General features: G+C 36.6%; 1 protein-coding gene across 7 annotated transcripts in view; it reads right to left on the bottom strand.

Moving 5' to 3' along the window:
- Nucleotides 1–24,604, bottom strand: part of FOXJ3 (forkhead box J3) — a 130,850-nt gene that overhangs the window by 18,133 nt on the left and 88,113 nt on the right. For 3 of the 7 annotated variants that reach the window (XM_060140358.1, XM_060140356.1, XM_060140357.1), the window contains exons 6-11: nt 17,116–17,217; nt 8,850–8,978; nt 6,444–6,618; nt 2,801–3,217; nt 1,451–1,552; nt 872–1,063 (exon numbers count right to left, since the gene is read on the bottom strand). In XM_060140358.1, coding sequence (XP_059996341.1) covers nt 872–1,063; nt 1,451–1,552; nt 2,801–3,217; nt 6,444–6,618; nt 8,850–8,978; nt 17,116–17,217 — 1,117 coding nt within the window. The remainder of the gene's footprint in view (nt 1–871; nt 1,064–1,450; nt 1,553–2,800; nt 3,218–6,443; nt 6,619–8,849; nt 8,979–17,115; nt 17,218–24,604) is intronic. The other 4 variants (XM_060140360.1, XM_060140359.1, XM_060140361.1 and 1 more) reach the window with 4 other exon arrangements.

Raw genomic sequence — 24,604 nt, 5'->3', positions numbered from 1 at the left:
GTTAGGTAAGCTATTCAAGTGGAAGAAGCAAAGATGGAAGGTTTCTTTTGTATCAAAAGACACAAATGAAGATTTCACAAAAAGGACTAGGGATCTTGAGAACTTAGAAAAACCAAGTATGTGAAATAATTTAGCATAATGACTGAAGGAAGCCACTCAGGATAGAAAAGAGAGCTTTTTAGCATCAACTCTAAAAACTAGACAATGTACAGAAAAGAAGTCAACTTGGAGATAAAGGCATCAAGAAATTAAAATGAAGAGAGAAAGAACTTGGATATTAAACACAGAATGTAAACTTGAGAAAACTGTAGGCTCTGCAATCAGAGTAAACGAGATGGCTACAAGGGTAAAAAGTAAAGGAAGAAAGTAAGATGAAAAAATACAAAGCACAAATTTTGAGTTCAGAGTAAAACATAAATGAGACTACCGTTATGTATACTCTTCATATACACTCTGAACTTTAGTTTTTTTTAACATTCTTAGAAGATATATAAAGATATGTTGATTTTCATTGCAAGTGTATACAAATTTAAATTGGTAACACCTCATAACTATGTTCTTCTTAAAATGTACATATCTTTAAGACATTTAATTCTTGTTTGGTAACTTGAAAGGTTAAAGTTCACAAAGGAAAGTCAATTATAAACAATAAAATAATCATGTAAATGAGAGAAAAACATACAGTCTCTTTTATCTCAATTTTTCTAAGATATATCTTAAATAAATTACTTGATTTCATTCATTTCTTAGAAATAAAAAGATATAAATGGATCACTACTATCATTAACAACATATCAAGCTGCCCCAGACAGTTACTGAATTTCATATGAATGAGAAAAAGAGAAAATCAAGAAGATAATTAAATCCATACCTGTTCCAATGTGTTGGGAAGGTTTTGTTGGATGCATGGCACCATGACAGACATTCTGCTGAACATTACTCTGTGAGTGGATAAGGCCAGTTTGTGTAAAGAACTGATTAAGAGAAGAACAGAGATCAGCAAATTGAACCTGATCTAAAGACCAGTTCTTGAGATCTGCCTGTCTCATACTCTCCATCAAACCTATGAGGAAAGCATTAGAAATACAGTTAGCATGGTTCTGCAAACACTGCAAAGAAAACAGCACTTCTTTTTTCCAGCCCTCAAAATTTCCACCGGTAATCTTCTGCCCATGCAATGAAGAATGACATTTTAAAAATTATTCAAAATCTGATTCTTTTAAATGTGGCCAAATTTCCTTCAGAACTCTTGTCTGTGAACCTCCACTACATCACCTGGCTGAAAGGCTTCATTACGAATTTTGCAAAGTGTTGTTTTTAAGCATACTACCAACTGCAAAAGAAACACTATATAAGGAGATACTTATTTCCACTAAAAAGAGACTTAAAATCTATTCAAAAACACATGATATGTGTATTTGGTTATAAGTCAGAAGGAACCAATACTCACCTTGGAACTGTGAAAGGTCTACATCTGACCAATTAACACTGCTGGCGATTCGACAGCTTTCTTTTAGCATATCAAGTGTTGCATACCAATCATTTGAAACACCTATAAAAATAATATTGGCAATCTTATAAATCTTGGATAGCAAAAGTTTGAGCTGGCCTGACTCCTGATATTGGCCGATCCCAATTCAGTTTTACAAATGGATTCAAAGCCAATATATCATGCATTGGGGCAATCTGCTCTGTGAGACAGGCAGGAAAGGTATTATTTCCCTGCATTTTACAAACAAAAGAAATTGAACCTAGAGAGGAGGCATGACTTAGCAAGGCCACTATGATGAATCCAAGACTTGAAGCCAGCTGTACTCTGCACCATTCCAAGAGGCCCCATTCAACTTGTAGTCTATGTCTGTGGTACCCTCTGGAGTTCTGCAGTGCAGAGACTGCCTGGTCTGTGAGCAATGTCAGTTAAGCATCTCACCAGAAACCATCAAGACCTATCTTAAGAGCAACAGACATTTTTTTTTTCTTTTAAAATCAGGGTATGAATCTATCATTCTAAACGAAATACTTGGCAGGAATATGCAAAGAAAGAAAAAGTGGGAACATTCACTGAATACATAAATGCAAGGTACTAGACTGGGCATTTCATATTTTGTATCCTCAATATGATCCGCATAACAACACTGTATACCAGTGTTGTTCTACAGCTAACAAAATAATAAGACCAGAAGAGTTAATGCACCAAAGGTCATAAAAAGCCATAATGAGGATTCGAATACAGGTCTTTCAGACATAAATCTATACTCTTTCTTCTATATCACACTAAATCACAATAGATTGCAGACGGACTGTGCATTCCACTCTTCTTTCAAACGCTCACAAAAACACTTGTTTTCCAGAAGGACAAAAGAGTTAAAACCAAAACCTGCAGGGGTTGCTGAGTTTGCCTATGTTACCACATAAATTGCAATCAAGACAATATCCAGGGGCTTCCCTGGTGGCACAGTGGTTGAGAGTCCGCCTGCCGATGCAGGGGACGCGGGTTCGTGCCCCAGTCCGGGAGGATCCCACATGCCGCGGAGCGGCTGGGCCTGTGAGCCATGGCCGCTGAGCCTGCGCGTCCGGAGCCTGTGCTCCGCAATGGGAGAGGCCACAACAGTGAGAGGCACGCGTACAGAAAAAAAAAAGGTGAATCTATAGACTGAAGGACTTAACAACTCTAGGACTATGGCAAGGAAACACAAAAGAAGATGGATAAGAAAAGTACTGGTAGAAAATATATATAAGCCCCAGATAACAGATCCAAATTCACAGTTAGCCAAACACACGTCAGAAGACAAAAACTTACCAGAATTACAGGATACCTGTTGTGGGGGAGGGGGTGCCTGATGTGTTAACGTCTGGTGCTGATGGTTCGGATGGTGCTGTACGTGCTGGTGTGGAGAGGGATGCTGGGGGTGAGGGGACTGGAGCTGGCTGTGTTGCTGCGGGTGTGGTGCTGGGTGCTGGGGACGCTGTGGATGCTGTGGTAAACCATGCGGTCGATGGGACGGATGTGGAGACGGCTGTGTGTGCATCTGGGGGTGGGACAGTGAGACCTGTGCAACCGAATTACTGCCTGTGGTGTTGAGGCCACTGCCATGATTGTTGGTCAGGCTGCTTTGGTTGCTGTGTGGGTGAGAGCTCACTGTACTGCCGGGAGATTGCTGATAGGAACAAGAAGTGTGGGACTGCTGGGAAGATTCAGAAGGGATGTTCATCAAACCTGAAAAGAGACAAAGCAAGATCACTGATGGTCAGATTTCAGTTATACCTTATGACAAACATTTGCAAAATTATTTACAGAGCAAAGGTATATGCTGTCAGGAAGCGATTTTGGTTCAGTTTAACAAGTACTGATAGAGTATCCACCATACCCTGGGGCTCTGGGGCTACCAAGAAAAAACATCATTCTCTGCCCTCAAGTAGCTCGTGGTCCAGTGGAAGAGACAGACACTTGAGGAGATTACGTCCAACACTGTAAATACTAAGGCAAAAGTATACAGAGGGTATACAGGAACTCTGCTTCTTCCCCGTTTTACCTAGGAAGGGGCTCTGAATACAGAGAAGCCTTCCTTGAAAAGGCAATATCTGGGTTGAGTCTTGAAAGATGAGTAAAATGTTAAGGGAGAAGTGGGAGAGGTGTTGGGTCACATTGAGGATGGTTCTCTATAAGTCTGAAGACCTTTGACAAAAAAGGAGGGTAGAAATAAAGCCCAGTTATTTCTGATCTCTTTCTCTGACTACTCCAAAAACTTTAAGTCCAAGATGGCTAGAATCCTTAAGAATAAGCAAAACAAAACAGCCATCTCCACTGCTCTTTTTCATTACTCTTATGGAACATTCTTGAGACAGACACAGTTTAGGGATTAAGATTACATATTTCTTAACACCAGAAAAGAGGAACTAAAATCTCTGCACTATAATTTACACATTTGGTAACTCTGGAGAATTATTAACCGCTCCAAGCCACAATTACCTCAATTATAAATGGGTATGATAATAGTACCTGCTTCGTAGAGCTGTTGTGAGGATTACATGCCATGGTACAAGCGCAGGCTGTAGCCTTAGCTCAGTAAATATTAGCCACTATGATGATAATGATGATTAGGCCAGAAGTGCTTAATGTTAAAAATAATGTATGTTTGGTTTACAGGTAGACACTCACTTTAACAAACCTTATTGCAACATGTTGTTCTATATAACTACACTATTTTCATATCCCATAAGATAACATATAATGTTTTGCTGAACCAAACGCAAAAAAGTTTTACTTGAATGAAATGAAAATAAAGCCCCATACCATACTGTCAGTCAATAAAAGAATCAAAAATTTTAAACAAAAATAAAAGTACTCTCATACTTGTTATTAGGAGTAAAATCATATCAGAGTACATTATAAGATAATCTCAAAACATAATAAATTAAGGTTTTATAGGTAGAAGTGTTAATAAGAGTGCTTGCCTTAACCCTGGGAAAAATGTCATTTACAGGGAATCTATAGGGTTACTACAATAAGATGAAAGAAAGCAGTTATTTCATTATGTATTTCCAATAAAGTCCTAACATTTTAAGAGGGCACCCAGATATAATCTCTACCAACATTTTTTTTTTTTTCGGTACGCGGGCCTCTCACTGTTGTGGCCTCTCCTGTTGCGGAGCACAGGCTCCGGACGCGCAGGCTCAGCGGCCATGGCTCACGGGCCCAGCCGCTCCGCAGCATGTGGGATCTTCCCGGACCAGGGCACGAACCCGCATCCCCTGCACCGGCAGGCGGACTCTCAACCACTGCGCCACCAGGGAAGCCCTCTACCAACATTTTTAATCCCAAATTGTTTTTAAAATAAAACAAAACATCTTTTAGAAGCCCAGTATGTAAAACTAATAAATGTAAAGTTGTTTTCTGGGAAGCCATGAAAAGGAACCTGTTAGGTCTCCCTCTTCATCTGCACCCTTCTCTCTGAAACCTCCAGAAAACCCAACAGCTCCAAAGAGAACAATTTGGAAAGCACTGATCTAGTCTAATCTTCTTCACTGTACAATGGGAATGCTTAGGTCTAAAGAGGTGAAGTTAACTCAGTTGACTTGATGGTAGAACCTGGACTAGAACCCAGAATTCCTATCAATATTCTTTTCTTTTTTTTATTAGTGTAATGAAATAGCATTATGGGTTTCAGAAATTGTCGCCATTGTTATTTCAAAGCCAGTATTTTTCTACTATGATCAGCAAAGCTGGATCTGCTTAGCAAAGTCTTAGTTGTTTTTTTTTTTGTACTTTTATAGAAAATTTAATATAAAATTTGAGAAAATACACGACACTTTAACCAGAAAACCAACTTCCTAAACAAACTACTGATATTCATCAATATATATAACACTTACATATAACATTAACTTTCATAATATCTGACAATGATGTGTATTAAAATGTAAACTCGGGGCTTCCCTGGTGGCGCAGTGGTTGAGAGTCCGCCTGCCGATGCAGGGGACACGGGTTCGTGCCCCGGTCCGGGAAGATCCCACATGCTGCAGAGCAGCTGGGCCCATGAGCCATGGCCGCTGAGCCCGCACGTCCGGAGCCTGTGCTCCGCAACGGGAGAGGCCACAACAGTGAGAGGCCCGCATACCACAAAAAAAAAAAAAAAAAAAAAAGTAAACTGTTTAAAGGCAGGGATTTTTTGTCTATTTTGTCTACTGCCGTGAGGTAAACCCTCTGAGTTGGGGTGTAAGTAGTCAATCTGCCAAACAAAGCAATGCTTCATTGTTTGAGTTCCCAACAATTTCTGACTAGTGTTCGTTCTATGGTGGAACAACGAGACACCTTGATCCTATTAAATGACTCTGATTAAAATTAAACCAGCAGCTAATAGGACAGTAATACATAATAGCAACAATCTAGCATTTGGTTGAGATAATAGTACATCTCAACCAGTATCACTTTTAGTGTTAAATCTGGCTTAAGTATGTTGTACAAAATAATGACCACTAACTAATGTGTTCACTTATAAGTGCCGTACATGAAACTGCAAATTTGGTGCTACCATATTCCAAAAGTTATCTCTTTGCTAACAGCAGTCAGAACAGAAAAGCAAGGCACATCTATTCTTGTGGTGCAACATTTACCACTCAAACACTTCACATGCTAGACATCACTAATTAATCATGGCAGTCTTTCCCACATGGCATAAATGCAGTGTCAGAATCCTTTAACACAATGCTTCAGGACACCACTAGTAATCAAACGAAGTAGGCATGCATGAAGAGATAGATTTATCTGCCATTCTTGTGCTATGATAAAAATATATACAGACTATAGTAAAGGCACAAAGAACCTTCAGTCCTTATCATGATGGTAATGTTCTAAGATTAAGGAACTATAACAGCTGCGATGTGAAAATAATTCTTTAAAAAATTTCAATAAAAAATTACAAAAGAGGTATTAAAAAACTCACCTTGTTGACTAAGTGACTGCTCAAAAACTGACTTATAAAGGCTCCGAAATGAGGCACTGAGATCTTCAAAATTATATTCTGAGAAAAGTAGTTGTTTGTCTCGGTCTGAAAGGTTGTACTGTGGCTGTTGTTGAGGAGTTAATGACTGAGAGACTGGTTCTGGATGATTTGTCACCTAACATTGAAGAAAAAAACTACTAATTTAGTAGCTCTATATCAGAATTGGTTTATTACATATGATATAAAACTGAAAATATCAGAACAGTTATTAGAATTCAAAGGAATTAACTTCCCTGTCTTTGGCTTTCCTATCGTCTGTTAAGTTGGGTATACATAAAAGGACAGACCAAAAGTTGTTAACTTAGGTCTTGAAGAATCTCAGAAATCTAATCCAACCTCCACATTTCACAGTAGGGGGGAAAATTCAAAGTTAAAGGACCTTCCCAAGGTCATAATAAGTGATAAGCTAAGCCTGGAACCCTTCCAGTTTCTGTGGAGTCTTCATCTTGATTTCCACAGAAGCAATTTCATCTCAAACTCACTATACTCTGAAACTACTAACATTTCTCATTCATTTATTCAATTAATCTTTAAGTATTTAAACTCAAATACTGTGAGTCAGGTTGTATGGCACTGCCCAAAGCAGCAAGGAACTTCAACACACCTAACTCTTCACTGTAGGTAAATTTTTCTTTTTTAAATGAAACTTAAGGAAAGTAAGAAATGAAGGGTAAAAGACAAAGGAGATTCTGAGAAAAACAGAATAGATCAGGGCCTTGAGCTATGCAAGGAAAAAGAGCACCATGAACACCTAAAAAATAAGAATTATCTCTGAAGACAGCACAACTAGAAATAAAATAAAACATGATCAGCAATATATCTTAAAGATCATATCAAGCAGTAACAAACTACCATTGGTTTAGTGTTTTGAAAAAATTAAGATATGAACACTGGCTATCGATTTATGCAGCCTTTCAAAATGATGCTCACAAGGAGTCTACAATGACATGGAAAAATATGAGTTTTGTGTAGGGGAATGGCTCCACCACTGGCACATGACTTCATCATTACTGAGTACTTTAATTCACCACCTGATCAGCTAAATATGTAATTTTTTTCAGGAAGGGTGCATGAAAACAAGGGTAGGATGCTTTCTAAACTCTGTGTATCAAAGAATTAATGTCTTTTTCTTGACTTCACAACTGAATGAAAATTTGGTGGGCCTAATATTTATAATTCCAAATCTATTCCCTTGACACTCTGTATAAAGTGCTCCATCATTTTCTGGCATTTAGTATTATGGAAGAGAGGTATGATTTGTGTTTCTCTGAATGTACCTTATTTCTTCTGCTAGAGTATCTATGATTACTTCTGAAATTTAAAAATTTGTCATGATGTGTCTAGATATAGTTTTTTTCCCATTAACTTTTCTTAGAACTCAGTAACCCTTTTGTTCTCTATTTCTTCTGAAAACTGCTTCTGTACCAACTATTTGGGGACACCTATAATTCGCAATTCTCCATATCTATCGTATTCTTTTACATAATTGGTATTCCTTTATCTGTTTCTTCTGCATTCTCGAAAAATATTTAAAATTTTTTCCCCCAGAGAACTGTTAACAGTTTTGCGTTGTCTTCTTTCTCCTACATTCAAGGTGAGTTTTAAAACTGCTCTCTGAATTTCTGTTTTCCTCGTGTTATTTTCTTATTTCAGGTCCCCCATCCCCCTTATATCTTTTCTCTGTGTAAAGTTTTTACCTATTATTCATCTTGGAACAGGGAGAGATGTGATGAGATCAAATTTATACCATGAACAGTGTGGTGTATGGCTCTCTCGGGCTCTGTTCTGTCTACCCAGGAGGACAGGTGCAAGATGATTTGAAAAGAAGTATCAGATAAGGGAAGGGTCAGCACAGGAGCAAAAATACTCACACAGGTCCCTTTATAGCATAGCTTTGTTTTCCAGACCCAAACTGAAAATACAAGACTGGTTAACAACTGAGTACCAGGTCATCCTAAGCTTTGGGGTTTGTAGAATCCCCTTCTTAGATCTGCTTCTGGAAAACTAGGTGATATACATATCCTCTAAGCTCTTTTACCAAGGACTGTAAAATATCATTAAACACAGCTTTAGAAGACTAAAGTAAAAATTCTTTTCCTATTCCAATTGTGTTTCACTTGGACAGAGAACAGATGAAGTAGACCAAAATATATAACATAGTACAATATATTTGTATCTAACTTGCTAAAATATAATAGAAATCTGCTCTACTTATCTAAGCTAATGATCAATTTGATCAGTGAGAAATATACATCTTCACTTTTTACTTGTATTTCAATTACGTTTGGTTCCATTTTAAGCTCTAAATGAGTACTCAACAAAGGAGTTAACTTCACCAAGGCTTACCGGTGTGTAACTATGCACACTTCCAACACTGTTCAAATTAACAGATGCCAAACTCTGATCTGAGAGACTGTTGTTAAGGCTACTGCGTGGGCTATCACTACCATCCTGATCAGTGTTGTACAATGTTACCTACAAGGAAAAGAACAGCAATATTTGAATAAGTAGTTCCTACTCTAAAAAGTACTTTTTAAGCAACTCTAGAAGAATACAACTAACCTGGTAGATGGAAGGAAAACAAAATGTTATTGGTCTTTCCTTTGGTGTTTACCTACCCCAAATCCATGCTCTACATCGCTCACTCCATGTTCACCATGAAATATTGATAATTTACTTTCAAACTAAAGGATATATCCCATCCAGAGGTATATAAATTCAATTTTCTAAAAGGTATAATTAGTTCATCGACATTTAATAAGAGGGGATTATAACAGATTTTTACTGTTAAATATTTCTATAATGCATATATTTTTACTCAAGCTTTAAGCAAAATCAGTTTTCTTCTTTAAAAATCTTAGGCATCAAAAAAAAAGAACACAAAAAATAGAATTTAGGCACCATAGTGTTTATAATATTGAAAACTGTAAACTGTCCAACACAATTGCAGAATCATAAATATGTGATCTGATTTTTAAAATAATAATAATATGCTAACATATGCATTAGACATGAAAGAACTATGTATCAAACTGTTAACAATGGTTAACTGGCAGGGGGCTGGGTATTCCTGAAGACTTCTGTCACTGATAGTGTATATTTTTACAATGCTTGAGTATGTTTATAATGTGCATTATCATTTTTAATTAGAAACAACAAAAAAGATATTTTTAAAACAGAAAACTAGTCTAAATATCCTTTAAAGTTCCATTCAGATGCTACTACCAATTTTCCTTTCTATGCTCCTACTTTCATGGGAAAAATTAATACTTCTGATTTTATGGTGTAACTAATTTTTATCAAATTTTTATCCACTACTAGACTGTTAGCAACTTGAGTTCCCCAATAAATAATCATAAGCAGCATAATATTTTCTACTCAGTATACACATAAAAAATACTTGCTGAATTTAATGACCAATTGAGCTATTACCACCCTTCTGTCTGTGCTGAAAATGGGGTCATGCTCAATGCTCATTTGCCAAAAGAGGCCAAAACCTGGAAAACTAGGCATATATGCCTCAATACTTAAGGCAAAACCAAACTGTCTCACATTCACATCAGCTAGGAACAATTATGTGTCTAGGAACTAATAAGGGAAAAGAGTATAAGGAAAAATGAGAGAAAATAAAACTATGGCAAAGATTTTTCTGGTCAATTATTTCCAGTATAAATTTCATTTTTTAAAAAACTCAACCTTATGGGCTCTTAAGCAATACAATATCAGCAAATTACAAGCATCCCATGGTCATTCTGTTGGCTGCTCATTCTCTCCTGTGCATGCTTAGTTACCTATCAGTCAAGTCAGAAATACTTCCCACCATCTTAGACAAATCCTCATAGCAAGGAGGATAAGATTTTTATTAAAATGTAACATATTATGGAGAGGAAAATACACGAGTTGTTATAGTTTATTAATTATAAAATGGGCATACTCATGGAATCATGTAATCAATAGCAACTCTCAAACTTTGATCTTAGAACCCTTTTACAGTCTTAAATATTAAGGAGTCAAGAAGCTTTTGTTTGATATATTTATCAATAACTGGCATATTAGAAATTTAAAAAATTTTAAATACTAACTTAAAAATAACTATTACAAACTCAACTATATGTTAACAAAAAAAAATTTTCTCTCAATAAGTAAACTTAGAAGGGTGCCACTGTTTACATTTTCGTAAATTTCAAAGCCTGCCCTAACAGGAAACAGCTAGATTCTCATATCTGCTTCTGCATTCCATCTGTTGCAATATGTTGTTTAGGTGGAAGTATAGAAAGAAAACCCAGCATCATATATACATATATATGTGTGTGTGTGTTTGGAAAAGGGAAGCATATTTTAATAGACTTTTCAGATAATTGTGGATAGTCTTTTTTGATACTACACAAAAACATGACAAGTGACAATTTTTTAAAGATTAGTTGCAATGTAAAATCTGAAACCATATGAATAAAATTTTCACACTCTTTTACATTATAATCCACTTTCCACCTCGGACTTTGAATGGATCATTTACCCACGCATGATTTTATAACATTATGCATTGGTCATTTGGAAAATATCATTCACTAAGTTATGCACATCTTCCAAATACTGACATATTTCATTACACAACATCAAAACATCACACCTGTTAACATTACCAATAATCTCATTGGAAAAGTGTGTAAAGACTGTGAAGCTACCAGACTCACTGTGGTGGATGTAAGTTTTCCGAACCTGTATGTTTTGCTTAAAAGCTCAAATTTTACCATTGGCAAGAGATTCTGTCAATTGTTTTCCTTTAAGTGAGAGGCTTACTTTATTCATTTTCAAGAAAATATCTGCCAAATACCCAAATCTGAATAATAGTGTCAGTTGTTCTTTCAAGTAAAATCAATGCTCCATGAACAAAGTGGCTAGTTCAACACAAATGCTCTTCCTTGAAGCAACCACTGTACCTCGGTATACACAGTTTAAGCGTTTTATGTGTACTTCCCATTTCACCATACAGATTCTTAAAAACGTTTACTCAAAGGTCACAATTTAATAAAATTATTTTTCCTGCATCACCAAGGATATTCTTAACTAGTATTTGTTTTTTTTAATCTGAAGGGTGTGTGGTTGTGAAGAACACAATGACTACTAGTACAGTCAGGTGTCACTGCCTTGACTTGTGCTAATGTTTACATATTATTGCTTTTGCTGCATCTGTGAAAACACAAAAATAAAGGAAAAGGCAAATAGCATTTTAGTATTATCATGGAATCCCCAAAAGGGTATTGGTTACTCAAGTGTCCACAGATCACAGAACCACTGATACAGAACATACCTGCACACCAGAAGGCCCACTCATGAACTCTCCCAATCATCATTCACCAGCCAGTCATTATCCATCCGCATATCTCCTGTTACAGGTAACCACCATACAGACTTCTACCATTAATGACTGGTTTCATACAACGTATATATATCCTCTGTCCTTTTGCAGTAAATTTAGCTAAAGGATTATGTAAAGCTTTGTTGTGTGTTGCGTTAGCATCGGCTCTTAATCTTTTATTACTTCCTTCATTCCACTTTTTAAAACATATTTTATTCTTTTTCATCCATCTGAGAACTTTATCATTTATATTAAGGTCTCAAATCCATCTGAAATTGATTTTTTTTAACATCTTTACTGGGGTATGAAACTGATTTCTGTGCAAGAAAAAATCTCACTTTTCTATTGATTCAGCACCATTTGTTGAAAGACATCACTGAACTCTGTTCCATAATTCTATGTGTCTATTCTTATGCCAATATTACACTTTCAATTATTGTAGGTTTACTCGATATTTGGAAGTATAAATCCTCTAACTTTTATCTTTTTCTTCAACATTTTCTTCAACTACTGTTTACCATTTGGAGTCTCATTTATCTTTCAAAATCAGCTGGTCATTTCCTACTATCTTCCTTCCCCTAAAAAAAGCACTGTGGAATTTTGATTGGGATATTATATCAGTAGATAAACTCAGGAAAAACTGACTTCTTTACAATAATCTTCTCTATGAAAATTATATACCTAGTTATTTATACACCCTTTGTTCTCTCTCAGTAATTTTTTATAGTTTTCTGTGCAGAGTTCATCTTTCATTTAATCCTAGCTACCTCAGAGATATTGCGGGTTTGGTTCCAGACCACTGCAATAAAGCAAGTATTGAAATAAAGCAAGTCACATGAATTTTCTGGTTTCCCAGTGCATATAAAAGTTACGTTTACAATGTACTGTAGTCTATTAAGGTGCAATAGCATTATGTCTACAGAAACAATGTATATACCTTAATTTAAAAATACTTTATTGGTTAAGAATGCTAACCATCAGCTGACAACACAGGGTTGCCACAAACCTTCAATTTGTAAAAAGCCCAATATCTGGGGAGCACAATACAGCGAAGCACAATAAAATGAAGTGTCTCTGTATTTGATGTTTTTGAATGCTAATGTAAGTATTACCTTTTAAATTGTATTTTCTAACTGTCCATGACTAATACACAGAAAAATAACTGACTTCTAAAATCCAACACTGATCTAATATTGACACCTTGGTAAATTCACTTATTAATTCCAAGAGTTTGTCTGTAGATTCTTTTGAATTTTCCATATGAATAATGATGTCTTCTGTGAACGATGGCTTTACTTTTGCCTTCCCAAATTTTAAGCATTTTCTCTTTTCATAACTTTCATTTCTCCTCTCCTTGCCCCAACACTACTGTCATATATTTTACTTCTATGTGTTATAAACCCACAATGCATTTTTGTAATTTTTGCTTTACAGTTATCTTTTAAAGAGATTTAAATTTTTTTAAAAAAAGCTTTATATTTACCCACATAGTTACCATTTCTGGTGTACTTAATTGCTCTGTATAGATCCTGATTTACATCAGGAACTTCAATTACACATATTACAGGTTGCCTGAAGCTGTCCCCACAGCTCACTAATTTACTTTCTTCTTTCTTTTTTTTTTTTGCGGTACGCGGGCCTCTCACTGCTGTGGCCTCTCCCATTGCGGAGCACAGGCTCCGGACGCGCAGGCTCAGCAGCCATGGCTCACGGGCCCAGGCGCTCCGCTGCATGTGGGATCTTCCCAGACCGGGGCACAAACCCGTGTCCCCTGCATCGGCAGGCAGACCCTCAACCATTGTGCCACCAGGGAAGCCCTTTCTTGCCTACTTTTGGATTAACCAAGGATTTATTATTTTTCCTTACTTCGTAATATTCTTTTTATTCTTGTAGTAACCTAGAGCAGTGGTTCATAAGGTAAGGAACTTGGACCAGTACGTGACCAGTATCTGAGAACGTGTCAGAAACGCAATTTTTCAGACCCCAACTTAGACCTAGAGAATCAGAAACTCTCAGGGTAGGGCCCAGTAATCTGGGTTTTAACAAGCCCTCCTAGTTATTCTGATATATGCTGAAGTGTTAAGAATCACTGCCCTAGATTTTACCACATGCCCTTGACTTAGTACTTTTACCACTTCCCATACAATGCAAAGACATTAACTGCAATATATTTGCTAATGCTTTACTCTAGTATTGTCACGTACTTTAACCTCTACAAGTATTTTAGACTCCAAAGCATTGTGTTCTATAACAGCACTGCTATTGTTTTAATCACTCGATACGTATTTTTATTTACTGACATGTATACTCTTTTGGTGTTCTTCATTCTTTTCTGCACAGGATAATTTTCCTTCTATCTGAAAAATTAACCTCCTTTAATTTTTTAATACTGTTATTCTCTCATATTTTGTTTCTGTAAAAGCCTATTTACTTAACCTTCATTTTTCATAGAAATTCTAATTTTAGAATTCTGGATTGGCAGTTATTTCCTTTCAGCACTACAAAAATTTCATTCTGGTGGTATCTGACTTTTATCATTTCTATTCAGAATTCAGTGTGTTCCTTTGAAGTTGCCTATTATTTTCCTCTGATTTTAAGATTAAAAAAAATCCTTGTTTTTTAGCAGTTTGACTTTTATTTGCCTGATAAGGTTTTCTTTTAATTAGTCCTTCTTGGGGTTCTCAGAACTTCTTGAATCTGTATTGTGTTATCTTTCATCAGTCTTAGAAAATTCAAATATTGCTTCTTCTCTATTCCCTTTTGCTTCTCCTCTGGAACACTAATGACAAGTTTGTTAGATCTTTTCCCTGTATCCCATTTACCTCTTAAGCTTCTCTGTATTTTCCATTCTTTTGTTTTTCAACCTGCATATTTTCTATTGACTTATCTTCCAGTTCACTGATTCTCTCCTCTGCTGTGTCTAATCTGCTGTTAAATCCATCTATTTAATTCTTAATTTCAGTTATTATATTTTTCAGTTCTCTTGATTCTTCCATACAGATTCCAATTCTGATAAATTTTCTATAATTCATCTATTTTCTTCAACATATTAGTCATAGTTATTTAAAAATCAATATCTAGATCACTTGTGGATATGTTTATACTATCTTTCAATCTTGGCATTTAATTATTTGGTCTTGTTTCTTGGAATGTCTGAAAATTCTGACTGAAAGTGAGACCTTACTTATGAAAACTTGCAAAAGCTCGGGATATGTTATCTTCCAGAAAGGATTTAGTTTTCTTTTGGCAAGTGGAATATTAGCATACCACCCTAATAACAGTTTGCGACTGGTGTTATTTTGATTTGCTCTTACGTATAGAACATAATCTTTCTTAAGTATCAATTTGTAAAACTGGGGTGTTTACCATGGCTCCCTCTTTAAAGAACTACAACTTTTGTCCCCCCCCACCTCTGTGAGACTGCTGAATTCTGGCTAGTGAAAAATCCACATGATTTGCCTGTGTCTGAGTTGAAGCACACACAGGTTAGGGATTAGCAAATGCCTTAACTGGATATCGCTTGCAAAAAGTTGAGGTAACTTCTGAGATTCCTCAGGATCTTGGTCCTTAAGCCCTGGCTCTTTGGTAGCCTCATACTCTCATTTTTACATCCCTAGCTCAGTGACTGCTCTAGGTTGTAGCTTTCTGTGCAGCCTCTATGCCATGCACTGAGAAGTGGGAAATGTCCCCAGGGAAAACATGTAGGGCTTATCTCAATGTGCTTCCCTGTTTTCTGAGATCTTTGCTTCTTAAGTCCTGCTTGTCTTTTTCTCCAATGCCTTTCTTTTTTATTGGTGGGCAGGGTGGTAATTTTATATAGATAGGGAGAAGGGTTAATCCGATACTAGCTATTCTATCATATCTGAAAGCAGAAGTCCCAAAACTCCAGTTTCTTTATTTAGTCACAAAGTCCCAGCATTACTACTTTCTAATTGTTTCCTAATAGCCACAACTGTCTATGTTTAGGCCTCAGTATCTCCTGCTTGGACTATCGCAAAGAGCAGTACTGGATACCTCTGATTCCAACCCATCTATTTCACTGGAAATTCTCAAGTCTAGCTGGGTATCATTAGGGATGATTTTTAAAAGTACAGATTCCTGGGCCCTACCCACAAGGATAAAGTAACTGATTTGGTAGGACTGCAATGGAATCTGGGAATTACTACCACCACCAAACACACGTACACACTAACAACCCCACCCCTCCCTCAAGTGATTCTGATGGAATCAGTCCATGTATTGCTATTTGGGAAAAATTATCACTTTACACCTCAGTTGCCAGTTTCCTATCTAAATTGGAATTCTGATTAGTAACTCTGATGATAATCTGTCTTCTATCTGCTTATTCAATACCTTTTATCAATACAAAGATACTACGTATATTAGTGCAACTGAGTATGTATACATGTTTGTGTTTTATGTGTGTGCACAAGAAAGTAGAAGAGTGAGATTTAAAACAAAAAAAAAGAGCAACTGAAAGCAAGGGAGATGGGGAGAGGGTAAAAGCAAGACTGACAGACCGTATGAGTACAAGAGTGAGAAATATTACGGCTTCAAGGTGCTCATGATGGTCTAGTAAGGGAGGAAATAGATGCACAGAACTGAGATATTTTATGAACCTCCCAGAGCCTTTTTAGGGTTTTGAGATATGAGATTAAGAAATTACCTTGTAAAGAAGAGATATTTGTACCCTACTAGGTATCTAATGAGTTAGCACAAAGTTCTGACCCTTGCTTCAATAACAAAAACAAAACAAATACTGCAGCAGACTACCACATACTACACTTCTGGGTATGTACCTAGACTTGAATATCATGAAAGAGGTTGACCACCGTTCTAATGGACTCTGAGTTTGTCTGAATTATTTACTTTACTGGATTCTGTTGACGCCCTGGTTATTTGTCAATCTCTTTTTAAATCACATATTTAGAGGGGTAATCAATGATTTTGAAACAAATTGATTCAATAAAATGCTGGACTCAAAAATTCAATGGGATTGGTAGTGTCAAGAATTTAGATATAATATAGAGCTTCCCAATAAGCATCTTCCAATTTTTCTAGAGAATTATTTATTTACCTCTAACTTGTGTAAAGCTAAAAGCATTGTGGATTCAGCTTTCAAACTGCCATGTATGGTTTGGTCAAATTTATATCATCTTTAAATTCAACCATACAGAAATCTACTGTTACTATAAAAGCAAATTAAATGTATTACTCAATGACATTTCAAAAGTGTTCAAAAAATAGAATTACTTTGTTAGTCACAGTGTTGATTGCCAGAGTTGGAGAGGCACTTCCCGAAATAATACACTCCATTCCCAAAGAATCTGAATCTATGCTATATGGAGTTGAGGCCTAAAATACAAGAACAAAATAAATAATTATTAGCTCATAAAACCACCAACTTTAACACAATTTTAAGTTATTTCATCAAATTCTCCAACATCCAGTTTTGTGCTTTGTTTCTGAAAATAAACTTAAAATCATTACTGAATTCTCTTCTACTATATTTTATTATGCTACTAACCTGATAATCACCAAGTCCATTGGTATGGCTACTCCTTACCAACTCTTTTAACTGGCTGTGGGATAGGTTTGCAAAAATTAGAGATAAACTTCTGTGGTGGAGACGACTAATAATCGGGTAACACTCATTCTCCCCTCTTCTCCCTTTTAGCAATAGATCCCTGTAGTTATCAATGCATCTCTAGCCAGCTAAAGACCACCTTTTCCAGACTCATTTGCAGCTAGCTGTAGCCATGTGATTAAGGTGCAACAAATGGGATGTGAGGAAGAGTGATGTGTGCAACTTCTGGGTCATGTCTTTGAAAGGAACTTGCTTGCCCTCCATCCTCTTTCCCTCTTATTGCAGGCCTGTGACACAGATGTGCTGGTGGTGATCCTGCATAACCAGAAAGCTGAGGGTAATACCCTGGGGAACACCATAAAGATAAGATTAGAAGGAAACATCTGAATGACCTTGTGGAAGAGAGCTGGTTATCCATCTGATTCACCTCTCAGCTTGGACTTTTACCTAAGAGAGAAATAAATCTCTCTGGTTTAAGCCTTTCAGATGTAGTTTTCTCTTCCTTTGTCTGTTAATGCAACTGAACAATATCCTAAATAACACAATTTCATATACATTGTTTACAAAGCTAACATGGGTGTCAAAAATCAATATAGGTTTTCTACATTTAGAATTCTGGATATAGATTGTGACAACTCCTTTCTCTCTCTCAAAAGAAACAGTAATTTCACTGAAAAACATTTCTAAGGTTGATTTATTTATCACTTAATCCCTTGGCATGAATTTCTTTCATCAGATAATCCAAGAGGGTAGGGAACAGACATCTTGAAAAAAGGAAAAGACAAGGGTCACCCCAAGAAGGTAGAATCTAGTACTTACGTGCTGGGTACACACTGAGAGTTAGGTGAACATGGAAGAGCACTTCAGAAATACAAATGGAAGAACTACAAAGACAGCTCTGTCTATGCCCCAACTTTGGTGTCTGCCAATTTAGCTACAATTTATGCCCCAACTTTGGTGCCAGCTAATTTAGCTAAATTAACACAGAAGATTACTTTAGAAAGCTGCAAATCTCATGTTCCTCTAACTCAACTCAGTCATCTCGCTCCAGACTACTGGTTCACTATCTAATTCTCACTCCTCCCCACTGGTAACAAGAAGCAAGCCTGTGTTGTGTGATTTCATGCAAATTACTCAACCTTTATACTCTTTTCCTCATGTATAAGAGGATTATGCCACTTCCTTTAGAGGTCTGTAAAGAGCATTAATGAAATAATTCATGTAAAGCACTTAGCATAGTACCTGAAATGCACAGCAAGTGCTGGCTTCTATGATGACTACTAACATGTATATACTACTGATGCTGAGAACCTACTGATAGAGAGGAATATTCAATGGTGATTAATGAAAAAGGAGACAGCTTTGGTATGCGGCACTGCATTCCCACAAGACCAGATTCACAGCTATAGCTAAAAATCTTTTAATTAGATATTCTTCATGGACACTAAAAGTCTGGTACAATCAAGAGAATAAAAGACATTCACAGAAAGACAGACAAGATGAAAAGGCAGAGGGTTATGTACCAGATGAAGAAACAAGATAAAACCACAGAAAAAAAACTAAATGAAGTGGAGATAGGCAACCTTCCAGAAAAAGAATTCAGAATAATGATAGTGAAGATGATCCAGGACCTCGGAAAAAGAATGGAGGCAAAGATCGAGAAGAAGCAAGACATGTTTAACAAAAACCTAGAAGAATTAAAGAACAAACAAACAGAGATGAACAATACAATAAATGAAATGATAACTACACTAGAAGGAATCAATAGCAGAATAACTGAGGCAGAAGAATGGATAAGTGACCTGGAAGACAGAATGGTGGAATTCACTACTGCGGAACAGAGTAAAGAAAAAAGAATGAAAAGAAATGAAGACAGCCTAAGAGAGCTCTAGGACAACATTAAACTCAACAACATTCGCATTATAGGGGTCCCAGAAGGAGAAGAGAGAGAAAGGACCCGAGAAAATATTTGAAGAGATTATAGTCGAAAACTTCCCTAACATGGGAAAGCAAACAGCCACCCAACTCCTGGAAGTGCAGTGAGTCCCACACAGGGTAAACTCAAGGAGAAAAATGCCGAGACACACAGTAATCAAATTGGCAAAACTTAAAGACAAAGAAAAATTATTGAAAGCAGCAACGGAAAAACGACAAATAACATACAAGGGAACTCCCATAATGTTAAGAGCTGATTTCTCAGCAGAAACTCTACCAAGCCAGAAGGGAGTGGCATGATACACTTAAAGTGATGAAAGGGAAGAACCTACAACCAAGATTACTCTACCAGGCAAGGATCTCATTCAGATTCGATGGAGAAATCAAAAGCTTTACAGACAAGCAAAAGCTAAGAGAATTCAGCACCACCAAACCAGCTTTACAACAAACACTAAAGGAACTTCTCTAAGTGGGAAACACAAGAGAAGAAAAGGACCTACAAAAACAAACCCAAAACAATTAAGAAAATGGTCATAGGAACATACATATAAATAATTACCTTAAATGTGAATGGATTAAAGGCTCCAACCAAAAGACACAGGCTTGCTGAATGGACACAAAAACAAGACCCATCTATATGCTGTCTACAAGAAGCCCAGTTCAGACCTAGGGACACATACAGACTGAAAGTGAGGGGATGGAAAAAGATATTCCATACAAATGCAAATCAAAAGAAAGTTGGAGTAGCTATATTCGTATCAGATAAAACAGACTTTAAAATAAAGACTGTGGGCTTCCCTGGTGGCGCAGTGGTTGAGAGTCCACCTGCTGATGCAGGGGACACGGGTTCGTGCCCTGGTCCGGGAAGATCCCACATGCCACAGAGCGGCTGGGCCTGTGAGCCATGGCTGCTGAGCCTGCGCGTCCGGAGCCTGTGCTCCGCAACGGGAGAGGCCACAACAGTGAGAGGCCCGTGTACCGGAAAAAAATAATAATAAAAAATAAAGACTGTTACAAAAGACAAGGAAGGACACTACATAATGATCAAGGGATCAATCCAAGAAGAAGATATAACAATTATAAATACATATGCCTTATGTATTGAGGTGCACCCAACATAGGAGCACCTCAATACATAAGGCAACTGCTAACAGCTCTAAAAGAGGGAATTGACAGTAAAACAATAATGGTGGGGGACTTTAACACCTCACTTACATCAACGGACAGATCATCCAAAATGAAAATAAATAAGGAAACAGAAGCTTTAAATGATACAACAGACCAGATAGATTTAATTGATATTTATAGGACATTCCATCCCAAAACAGCAAATTACACTTTCTTCTCAAGTGCACACGGAACATTCTCCAGGACAGATCACATCCTGGGTCACAAATCAAGCCTCAGTAAATTTAAGAAAATTGAAATCATGTCAAGCATCTTTTCTGACCACAACACTATGAGATTAGAAATGAATTACAAGGAAAAAACACAAACACATGGAGGGTAAACAATACGCTACTAAATAACCAAGAGAAGACTGAAGAAATCGAAGAGAAAATCAAAGATTACCTAGAGACAAATGACAATGAAAACACAATGATCCAAAACCTATGGGATGCAGCAAAAGCAGTTCTAAGAGGGAAGTTTATAGCTATACAAGCCTACCTCAAGAAACAAGAAAAATCTCAAGTAAACAATCTAACATTACACCTAAAGGAACAAGAGAAAGAAGAACAAACAAAACGCAAAGTTAGCAGAAGGAAAGAAATCATAAAGATCAGAGCAGAAATAAATGAAATAGAAACACAGAAAACAATAGCAAAGATCAATAAAACTAAAAGCTGGTTCTTTGAGAAGATAAACAAAATTAATAAACCATTAGCCAGACTCATCAAGAAAAAGAGGAAGAGGACTCAAATCAATAAAATTAGAAATGAAAAAGGAGAAGTTACAACAGACACTGCAGAAATACAAAGCATCCTAAGAGACTACCACAAGCACCTCTATGCCAATAAAATGCACAACCTGAAAGACATGGACAAATTCTTAGAAAGGTATAATCTTGCAAGACTGAACCAGGAAGAAATAGAAAATATGAACAGACCAATCACAAGTAATGAAATTGAAACTGTGATTAAAAATCTTCCAACAAACAAAAGTCCTGGACCAGATGGCTTCACAGGTGAATTCTACCAAACATTTAGAGATGATCTAACACCCATCCTTCTCAAACTCTTCCAAAAAACTGCAGAGGAAGGAACACTCCCAAACTCATTCTATGAGGCCACCATCACCCTGGTACCAAAACCAGACAAAGATACTACAAAAAAAGGAAATTACAGACCAATATCACTGATGAATACAGATGCAAAAATCCTCAACAAAATACTAGCAAACAGAATCCAACGACACATTAAAAGGATCATACATCACGATCAAGTGGGATTTATCCCAGGGATGCAAGGATTCTTCAATATATGCAAATCAATCAATGTGATACACCATATTAACAAACTGCAGAATAAAAACCATATGATCATCTCAATAGATGTGGAAAAAGCTTTTGACAAAATTCAACACCCATTTGTGATAAAAACTCTCCAGAAAGCGGGCAGAGAGGGAACCTACCTCAACATAATAAAGGCCATATACGACAAACCCACAGCAAACATCATTCTCAATGGTGAAAAACTGAAAGTATTTCCTCTAAGATCAGGAACGAGACAAGGATGTCCACTCTCACCACTATTATTCAACATAGTTTTGGAAGTCCTAGTCATGGCAATCAGAGAAGAGAAGGAAATAAAAGGAATACAAATTGGAAAAGAAGAAGTAAAACTGTCACTTTTGCAGATGACATGATACTATACATAGAGAATCCTAAAAATCCCACCAGAAAACTACTAGAGCTAATCAATGAATTTGGTAAAGCTGCAGGATACAAAATTAATGCACAGATATCTCTTGCATTCCTATACACTAATGATGAAAAATCTGAAACAGAAATTATGGAAACATTCCCATTTACCATTGAAACAAAAAGAATAAAATACCTCGGAATAAACCTACCTAGGGAGACAGAAGACCTGTATGCAGAAAACTTTAGACATTGATGAAAGAAATTAAATTGGTACCAACAGATGGAGAGACATACCATGTTATTGGATTGGAAGAATCAATACTGTGAAAATGACTATACACCCAAAGCAATCTACAGATTCAATGCAATCCCTATCAAATTACCAATGGCATTTTTTACGGAACTAGAACAAATCATCTTAAAATTTGTATCAAGACACAAAAAACCCTGAGTAGCCAAAGCAGTCTTGAGAGAAAAAAATGAAGCTGGAGGAATCAGACTCCCTGACTTCAGACTATACTACAAAGCTACAGTAATCAAGACAATATGGTACTGGCACAAAAACAGAAACATAGATCAATGGAACAAGATAGAAAGCCCAGAGATAAACCCATGCACCTATGGTCAACTAACCTATGACAAAGGAGGCAAAGATATACAATGGAGAAAAGACAGCGTCTTTAGTAAGTGGTGCTGGGAAAACTGGACAGCTACATGTAAAAGAATGAAATTAGAACACTCCCTAACACCATATACAAAAATAAACTCAAAATGGATTCGAGACCTAAACGTAAGAGCGGACACTATAAAACTCTTAGAGGAAAACATAGGAAGAACACTCTTTGACATAAATCACAGCAAGACCTTTTTTGATCCACCACCTAGAGTAATGGAAATAAAAACAAAAATAAACAAATGGGACCTAATGAAACTTCAAAGCTTTTGCACAGCAAAGGAAACCATAAACAAGACGAAAAGACAACCTACAGAATGGGAGAAAATATTTGCAAACGAATCAACGGACAAAGGATTAATTTCCAAAATATACAAACAGCTCATGCAGCTCAATATTAAAGAAACAAACAACCCAATCCAAAAATGGGCAGAAGACCTAAAGAGACATTTCGCTAAAGAAGACATACAGATGGCCAAGAAGCACATGAAAAGCTGCTCAACATCACTAACTATTAGAGAAATGCAAATCAAAACTACAATGAGGTAGCACCTCACACCAGTTAGAATGGGCATCATCAGAAAATCTACGAACAACAAATGCTGGCGAGGCTGTGGTGGAGAAAAGGGAACCCTCTTGCACTGTTGGTGGGAATGTAAATTGATACAGCCATTATGGAGAACAGTATGGAGGTTCCTTAAAAAACTAAAAATAGAATTACCATATGATCCAGCAATCCCACTACTGGGCATATACCCAGAGAAAACCATAATTCAAAAAGACACATGCACCGCAATGTTCACTGCAGCACTATTTACAATAGCTAGGTCATGGAAGCAACCTAAATGCCCATCGACAGACTAACGGATAAAGAAGTTGTGGTACATATATATAATGGAATATTACTCAGCCATAAAAAGGAACGAAATTGAGTCATTTGTTGAGATGTGGATGGATCTACAGACTGTCATACAGAGTGAAGTAAGTCAGAAAGAGAAAAACAAATATCGTATATTAACGCATGTATGTGGAACCTAGAAAAATGGTATAGATGAACCGGTTTGCAGGGCAGAACTTGAGACACTGATATAGAGAACAAACGTATCGACACCAAGGGGGGAAAACCACGGTGGGGTGGGGACGGTGGTGTGCTGAATTGGGTGATTGGGATTGACATGTATACACTGATGTGTATAAAACTGATGACTAATAAGAATCTGCAATATAGAAATACAAACAAAAAAAACAACTAATACTAAACTTTCTTTGGGTTATTTGTATGGAAATATGTTAATATAAATGTTTCAGACATTACATGAAATTTCTAAAAATTTTATATGTTCTGGTATAATGTTGTAAGTCATAATTCTAGTTATTACTTTAAGATGTATATCTCAGAAATAACTAAATTTCCTTGTCAATTGCATTATTATGAACTTTCATCAAATCTTTAACCGTGGTCATTTTTAAGTCTTGTCATTTACAGACAGTTCTGGGTGTACGCTGATGCTTTTGCAAAAATGTTCCTATAAAAGGGTTTCATCTTCAAGGAATTCATGGAAAAAACTCTGACAAGTACAGGTTTCTGGTAACTGACTACACTGCTGAACTGAATGAATAAGCATTTTCAGAACTCTAATAGAAAACTGATGAACTCATAAAAGTGCTAACAAAAGATCAAGAT

The sequence above is a fragment of the Lagenorhynchus albirostris genome, chromosome 2 (genome assembly GCF_949774975.1).
Source record: "Lagenorhynchus albirostris chromosome 2, mLagAlb1.1, whole genome shotgun sequence".
NCBI lineage: Eukaryota > Metazoa > Chordata > Mammalia > Artiodactyla > Delphinidae > Lagenorhynchus > Lagenorhynchus albirostris.
The sequence above is the reverse complement of the archived record's forward strand: the minus strand, read 5'-3'. Positions and strand labels throughout refer to the sequence as shown.